General features: G+C 33.9%; 1 protein-coding gene across 4 annotated transcripts; it reads right to left on the bottom strand.

Moving 5' to 3' along the window:
• Positions 1 to 3,843: 3,843 nt before the first annotated feature.
• LOC149572110 (protein TIFY 10A-like) lies at positions 3,844 to 6,477 on the bottom strand. 4 transcript variants are annotated; one of them, XM_089813406.1, is made up of 6 exons: positions 6,269 to 6,477; positions 5,835 to 6,012; positions 5,583 to 5,688; positions 5,352 to 5,469; positions 4,238 to 4,295; positions 3,844 to 4,148 (listed from the first exon to the last, which is right to left on the bottom strand). In XM_089813406.1, exons 1-6 carry the CDS (start codon positions 6,357 to 6,359, stop codon positions 4,052 to 4,054), a joined length of 648 nt encoding a protein of 215 aa, XP_089669532.1. In that variant the 5' UTR covers positions 6,360 to 6,477; the 3' UTR covers positions 3,844 to 4,051. The 4 variants fall into 4 exon arrangements, with proteins under 4 accessions (XP_089669532.1, XP_089669533.1, XP_089669531.1 ...); XM_089813407.1 differs by having other exon boundaries at positions 4,238 to 4,298; positions 5,835 to 6,006; positions 6,269 to 6,464; XM_089813405.1 differs by having other exon boundaries at positions 4,238 to 4,298; positions 6,269 to 6,459.
• Between the last annotated feature and the right edge of the window lie 1,832 nt (positions 6,478 to 8,309).

The raw sequence follows: 8,309 nt of genomic DNA, 5'->3' as shown, positions 1-8,309 counted from the left end.
TACTTTGTAATCATATTTTTTAATTTTTTAAAAAAACTATTTAGGTCAAATTTTTCTTCTCCTCTGAAAAGTGGTACATATGAAAAAATATTTTTAAAGAGTGACAATCCATTTGACATGCATAACTTTTTTTCTAGAAATGATAATGAGGTAATTCTTTCGGTGTTGGGTTTGTAACATCAATACTTAGAGGATACATTTGGTTTGATTCAATTTGGTTGAATATTGTATAGTTTATGAAGTTTTGAAGTGACATCAATCATAATTCCGACATATGTTTGTTTTGACACAGATAACTTGAACTCAATTTATCATAAATCTATTTTTTTTTTTTTTTAATAGAAAGCTATCTCAACAACCTATTTACTAGATATTTTTCAAAAAAATATTGACCTAATTTACAAATTTTCCCGAAGTGTCAAAATCAGTTGATGTTCAACCATTAATGAACCTATAGTGAGTTAAACTCATATTTGAAAGTCTTAATGAATATAATATGTATTATAATTATAGTCCTTGGAAAGCTTGCTCTAAGCAACACAAATTGGCATTTTTAATTTTACATTAGGAGATCATTCAATCTCAATTTTGGGGGTCAAAAGAGCCAATTTCATTTAATTTTTCAGAAAATAGCACCAAAAATTTGTAAATTGACATGTCCACACGAACACTATATTCGTGCAAACATAATAGAAATGTTCATGCGAACACACATTCGCGTGAACGTATGAGCAAAATAATTTGGCGATTGGAAATTTAAGTTAATGTGTTCACGCAAACATGTAAAATAATTTGTGTTCGCACAAACATAAAAAAAAAACAAATTTATTAAGATCTCAAATGGAAAAATGGAATTTAAATTGCAAAATCGTCGTTATAATATATTCGCACGAACATATTAATAATGTATGTTTGTGTGAACATATATTATTTAAACTCAATATGTTTGTGCGCACATATAATTGTTTTATGTTCGCACAAACATAGTTAGGATGTTCCCCTGAACATATGTAAAATTCAATATGGGAATTTTTTATCATTTTGTGATTTCTTTCATCCCTAAAAAGTGGTACCCAGTATTGTGGGTTCACCCTCTTCCATTCCTCCTCATCGCAATGAGTATCAGTAGAGTCATCACCATCAGCCATGGCATGTTGGAGAAGTTTGATATTCTCCTCAATTTCAACTTTCTTTTTAAAAATATCACCAAAAGAATTTTTTCTCAAATTAGTAGCATGCCTCCTTACATTCTCAAGCCTTTTAGCCAATCTATACATAGTTTTCCCTCAACAAGAATACTCCATGACACATCTATTGAAATCAAGATGAGAATGCTGCATAATTTCATTGCAAAAAGGCCTTGGACCATCATATTGGTCATCTGACCAATTAAAGAGGATGGGTGAATGATCAATCATAGTACAAGGCAAAGAAAAGAAAGTAGAAGTAAATAGATGGTGCCAATCTATAGAGACTAATAGTCTATCTAGCTTAACCTAGATAAGGTCTTGACCTTTTCGACTATTAGACATCTAGAAGGTCATTAACAAATTCAGCTAAGTCCCACATGATGTTAATAGAATCTATAACTCATCCTAGTTTTTCAAAGAGGAAAAGAGGGGTGTAAAAATTGCTCATAGACATATATTTAGTCTGCCTATTTTACAAATAAAGTCAGAAATCTCATTCATGATCATCACTCTCCCTGCTCTCATGTTAGGGGCATAAATATTAAACAAACATCAAGGCTGGCTATTATAGACATGGGAAGTGGCAATGTAGTGTCGGTGCACCAAAATAATACTCCTTGAGATGACTCTCAGATTCCAATGTATAGCCACACCCCTTGACACACCATCCTTTTCATTGAATTTTTTTTCCCCTAGGCTAGATCTTCTCTACAACATTGGAAAAAACAAGAAGACATTTTCACCTCCTAGATTAACAACACATCAACCTTCATGGTAAAGATAATCTTCTTTAGTAAATACTATTTTTGAGGGCTATTTAACCCTCTCATGTTCCAAAATAGGAACTTAATTTGAGAGTCCTCCAAGGTCAATTGGCTTCCACTAGTAATTTACCATGTTGTTTTCTATTTTCTTGTACTCCTCCTTGAGGTTCTACCTTGTTTGACTTTATTACCAACATCAACCTTCTCACTACCTCTCATTTTCTTGTTAGGGATCTTCCATTCTCATATGTTGCTACACCTAGGGGAAGAAGGGGCCAAAAGACACTCCTTCAAGCCAACCATGAACTCATTTGCCACCTTCGGTATCTACATTATTAAGGAAGCGACAATCACCACTTTAGGCTTAGAGGAGGATGAGTGGGAGCTATCCTCCCAAATTAATTTTTTTGGCTCAAAAAGATCACCCTCAACCCTCTCGATGATTTCAACAAGTTCTATGCATGCCCTCCAAGAAGGTATAGCACTCATAGTACTTGGGATCTCACCCTCCTCTAGTACAGACCTAGCCTCCATTGGCACAGGTTTCAAGATACTTTTCGAGGTACTCATTAAGTCATCCAAGGTCTATAAGAAAGGGTATTCACCCATTATATTATCTCCTTCCTTGGGATTTATAGCCACCCTTGGACTAACTGCCCTATCCTCTTGGCTCTTGGCAATACTCATTTCTTCCACCATCGAAGCTAGAGATTGGAGAGGAATGGAGGATCCACCCTCCAAGACATTCTCTTTGACAATCCTTGGGGATGCCACTTTCTCCTTTTGCTTGGGTTGAGAGATTTTATAGCTTGCAGCCACATGGCCAAACTTAGAGCATCTCTGGTCAAAAAGACCAACATTCTCATACACAATGACTTGGGACTTTTTCCCTCGTGTTAAGAGTGACAAAGTTGGGGAGGGGTTCATTTACAACAACATTAACACAAAATCAAGCATATACAAGCCTAGACTTTTGAAGAGTAATAGTGTCTACTCATACATAGTGACCAAAAGAATTTTCAATCCATCTAAAAATATTTTCATCCCAAAGTTCTAGAGGGAGACCACGTAATCTTACCCAAACCTTACCCACCTTGGAAGAGATGCCTAGAAAAGCCAAGTCATCCCTGAGAATATTTTCTTCTAGGTTAGAAATCAACATGAGGAGCTGATCCAAACAAATAGGGGTCCCAGATCATGTAATGGAGGGCCTCACAAGCATTAGAAGCCATGGTGAGAATTGAAAAGTTCTTAGCCGAAAAGTTGTAGAGCTCCAATGCAATGTTGCGAGATTTATGCTTGTTAAATTATCAAAGTAATAATAGATCACTTATTAATAATACTATCTTATAAACTTGAATTGTTCTCAATTTTGATTGTTTTCCTTGCGCAAACTTTTATAATATAATTACCCCTACTATATTATTATTTTTTAACTATGATATAAAATTAAACACATAATAATAATCATAAGTAAAAATAAAATAATCCATAAATTTAATTTAATATAAGAAAGTTTCACTAATCAATATAGAAACGTTTGAAACCTTATATCATAATGGATACAAAATTAAATGCAAAGTTGACAATACATGATTGTCAATATATAAATGTCTTAAAAACATTCTAACAAAATAAATTCAAAATGAAATACAAAATTGACGTGTATAAGTTAGTTTCACCATTACAATTTATCAAGCTCTTACGATTTAGGAAAATCGTGCGAAGCGTTCAAGAACAAATGGATCCAAAAATATATTATTATTTTACAGCCGTCGTCAATTTTATTTTGAAGGGAAAGCAAAAACACGCAGCAGTAATAAATTGAATTCGACAGCGCAAAGTTAAAACAATTATATTGTACGAGTTTGAAGGCTGTGGCAACTGCATTTACACGCAAGCAGAAAATTAAATATCAATTTCATATGAAATATACAAGAACTGCGGAGTCCGTTCAAAGCTTTAAATACTATATTAAAGTGCATGTAGGTACGTAATGGCTGCAAATTTCTGGAATAGTTTTCCAGCATTTACAGGAAATACTGAAAGCATAATGTACAGCATTTTAATATAGTTTTATTCAGCAATGACGAAACCCTAGTTGGCCTGCAGAGTAGGCGAGGAAGACGTCAGATGCGGATTTTGCTTTGGCTTTCCGTTTTCGTCGGTTGCATAGGGAGTTTTGGTTTGCCGCCTACACAAACCCTCGCATATATTAACCAAAGGTTAGTTTTCTGAATTGACGTATCAAATAATAAATAAATATTTTTGCGGTTGGCATACCTGTCCTGGCGCTTCTCCAGAAAGCGTTGCAGAGATTGCTTCCTGGCAATTGGAAGATCTGCTGTGGATTTCAATTGAGATGTCATTCACAACAAATAAATAAATAAAAATGTGTTTGATTTATTAAAATTTTAACTGTATGTGTTTGAACTTTTTTGGTAATTTTAACTGTAATCTGCGTTTCAGATCAGGTTCATTATAGCTAGTGCACATTGATGGCAAGGCATAAAGAGTAAAAGGAAATTTTGCATTACTTCTTGCAGCAAGGTCTAATCAAAAATTGAAAATGTGTTCATAAATTTTTGTTATAGATAACGACCGGAAGGTACACACAGTTAAACGAAAAAAATCCTACACTCTTTGTCCTCAAATCTTATGAAAATATTAAGAATTTTTACAGTTGTTTACACTGCTAAATATTTCTATATTTGATTTTGTGAAAAGAAAGTTAGGTCAAAGTTTTGTGTCGATTATAACTACTCGTGTTACTTATTTCCTTTCATCCATATCGTTTTCTTCTTTCGTGCTGTCTACTTTAAGTTTAGATCATGAACAGTATGCTTAAAAAAAACACAAGTCAAATCTAAAGACATTTGAAGCTTACAATAAACTGGAAAGCTTTAATCTTTTAGTCTGTCACGCCTGATAATGGAAATACGTTCAGTACTAAATGGTTATTTTGTGTCTGTAGCAGCTAGCTATAATATAGCCTTATAGATTTTTAATAGTGAAATATTATGAATAATAATGTGACACGACATAACGCTAGAATTTGCTTCTATGTTCAGGAAACAATCAGCACATGCTAAAAATTAAGAAATCAAAAACAGAAATTAATGACATTTTTTTCTTGGATGGGGCCCCCCTGACTGAAAGCTTTCTGTAATCTACAGTGAGGCCCGTGTATTTGTTCATCCTCCTGGATGAACTTTTACATTAAATTCAACATATTAATTTCATCTTACTCATTTTGAGGACTAAATTTCTGTTGATTTGCAGAAGTCTGTTTTTCAGCAGAGATGGGAAAAAATGAAACAGCCTGGTTTTGTTAAAAATGAAAAAGTATGCAAAGCAAGGCAGATTTGGCATAAACAAGAGTGGTTCTGCCTCGTACCTGAGACATTGCGAGTGGGCTTACTGTGAACCGCTAACGAAACTGATTTTTCCGGTGGAGATTGTGACCTGAAACTACCATGATTCCCACTGCTGGCCAGTAACATAATGGCCTGTGCCTGAAATCCAACTGCTATTTCAGAAAACTAGTTTGTAGTTGTACCACACAAAAAGGCCAAATACTGTAACCAAATAGAACAAAAAACACATAAAAACGGCAAAATATTCCTACCTTGTCTGCAGAAATGTCATTAAATACATTTACCATTCCGCCATAGAAAATTGTCAACTGAGGAGAAACCCCAGATTGCTTCTCTGGAACTGCAGGCCGAGCCGGCCTAATATAACAATTTGTTTTTTAAATTTAACTTTCGAAAATCTCCATCAAAGAAATCTTTAAATCACATAATTTTTTTTTTTTTTGCCTTTTCCAAAATAGAAAAATCTTTTAGGTCTCCTACAACATGAATCTTTTACTACTTACCCTTCCAGATGTGATTGTGCAAGCACAGGAATGGCTGAACCAGAAGTACATAGATCCTTTGAGCTATAACTCTCTTTAAGTTCAGCACCGCAGGAAGAAAGACTCAATTGAGTTGCTGGATTATATCCTTCCATGAGCTTCATCAAGAAAGAGAAACCAGCCTTGCCTGTACCTGTACCTGTGCACTCTCAGAGGCTCTGGTTATCCAAATTAATGTCAAGACTTTACAGTCATTCTATGTTTTTTAAGGATCTACTTGGCATTTAGGACTAAAAACAAAGCAAATGATAAGTCTTTTCAAAATAAGAATCCTCTAAATGCATCAGCCTCCCTAGTCCTCTTTTCTTTAAGGTTAAAACATCATTTCTCAAGGAAATTTTGAATGATAAGATGAAATTTTTTACAAGTTCTGAGGAAACAGGCACAGAATTTACCTTTGCAGTTTTCTTTTGACTCTCCATTAATGGCTTCCTCCGATTCTTCGCTTTTATTGCTTCTTGGATTTCGTAGAGCAAGAAATTCCATATTCAGAAATGCTGAAGTTTACTCGTTTATGCCAATCTTTGGCGATTGTTTACTTCTTCTCTCCACCTCTTCTATAAAAATTGTACGCAGGAGTAAAGTTGAAGTTCAACTACCGTTCTGGCACTATTTCAACACGTGTGGAATAAGGGATCATTTCAAAGAAACTTCCCGGATGCCAAAAAATCTTCTTGTCCAGTTTAATCCCTTTTTCCAAAAATGAGCACGTTGAAAATTAAATAAAGTGGACCCCAGGTACGAAGAGATGCTTCCCATTTTCTCACGACGAATGATTTATCAACCGACAAATATGGTGGAGATATCCAGATGTTCAAATCTAAATGGAAGATTGGATAAAAGAGGGTATGTTTAAAATGGAAAAGAAGAAGTAACTGAAATTAATGCGAGAAAAAGGGAAAAGTTACCGTCGAAAACTGCTTCCAATCCACGCCTAAACCAAAAGTGTTTCCGGTCATTGCCATCATACCACAAATAGATGGGCGGTCTAAATTTGATGGATGTCTGGTCTACCAGTATAGGAGTCAAATAAAAAGGGCAGAAAACATTTAAGTTATAATGGAATGGAAGCAAAAATATGTTACCAATGGAAGTTATTTAGTTTATGATGAAGAAAAGAGTCAATAACTTTTCATGATGAATAATCAAATACTTTAAAGTCTCATTTCCATAATGATGTGGATTTCATTATAAAAGGTCAAACTTAAAATGTTATTTTATTTTATTTTGATTATAAATTCTTAATAAAATAGAGTTCTATACATAGGTCAACAACTGAACTGGTCAAATGGGATTTAGATAATTGAAATAATAGGTGAAATGAGTGAGGGTTATGTTTCATGTATGTCTATGGTTGCTAAGAAAGTTCAATTTGTTACAATATTGTATGTTAACTAGCAATGATCAAGGAAATGTGAAATGTCAAGGTGAATTACAAAAGACCCTAATTTTATGAAATGATCATAAGCTATCAATGAAGAAAAAATAAAAATAAAATTTTGAAAATGAAAGTAAACTAAAGCTTCTCCATCCCATTTGTGAAACTTTTATTGCCATCTTATTCTTCCACAAATTGTCTCCTAGATTTTTAATTTTCAAAGATTCATTGTTAGCAAATAGTAAGGATTTGAATGTCAATTTATTGGCAATTTGAGATAATCTTATGAATAAAATTGATTTGGGAGTCCAAAAATCATTGACAACCATGTTTGAGCAAAAACATTTGTTAAGTGGAGAGATAAGTGAGAGAAATGGGCTAGTAGGAGAAATAAGTAGAGAGGAAAAGAGTGAAAATGGAAAAGTGGTTGAATGGCAACTATACTTCCAATACCTACAATGTGATTCTTTTCCTCCAACATCATGTTATTATTATTATTATTAGGAATTTAGCCATAAACTAAATAAAGGGCTTTCTCAAGCATTATACCAAGCACTCTATATTTTATTATATTTTTAAAGCTAAGGCCATTACTCTTAATCACCTAAATCTTCTTGGAATACCTAGGAAAAAGCATGGACCTACTAACACAAATAGGATAGGTAATATTAAGGAAATCCACAACTCATGGTTCAATTACTTTTGGGAAAATGAATGCATTTGCAAATATTATTATGTTGGTTAAGTTGGGTTCACATATTCTTTCGCATGCATATTGAGGAAGATGGCCTACAAAAATAAATGAGTTGAAAAAGAGATGAGCAAAGTTTTTCCTAAATTTATAGGAGTGGTGCAAGAGCACCTTAGGGGGAAGAACAAAACCCTGGACTATTTTTGGCTTGTTGGCTTAGGATGAGTCAAGGAGGTAATAAAGGCTAGTAAAACGCCTCAAGAGTTTTTTTTTTTTTTGTATGTGTTTGTGTGTTTGTTGAGTTTAGGAAGTCAAAATTGTAGCCAAGTTGGCCAGAATGAGCTTGATAGGAAAAGTGTGAGTCTAA

This window comes from Cupressus sempervirens, chromosome 2 (assembly GCF_028749045.1).
Source record: "Cupressus sempervirens isolate cs-2001-9-10 chromosome 2, ASM2874904v1, whole genome shotgun sequence".
Taxonomy (NCBI): Eukaryota; Viridiplantae; Streptophyta; class Pinopsida; order Cupressales; family Cupressaceae; genus Cupressus; species Cupressus sempervirens.
The sequence above is the reverse complement of the archived record's forward strand: the minus strand, read 5'-3'. Positions and strand labels throughout refer to the sequence as shown.

Bases quoted from the DNA above. Each gene is read 5' to 3' on its own strand.
- LOC149572110 (XM_089813405.1), bottom strand. From the start codon at position 6,359: ATGGAATTTCTTGCTCTACGAAATCCAAGAAGCAATAAAAGCGAAGAA. The intron at 6,013-6,268 runs GTAAATTCTGTG...GAGAGTGCACAG, and splicing joins GTCAAAAGAAAACTGCAAAG to GTACAGGTACAGGCAAGGCT. The intron at 4,149-4,237 runs GTATGCCAACCG...GGGTTTGTGTAG, and splicing joins CTGGAGAAGCGCCAGGACAG to GCGGCAAACCAAAACTCCCT.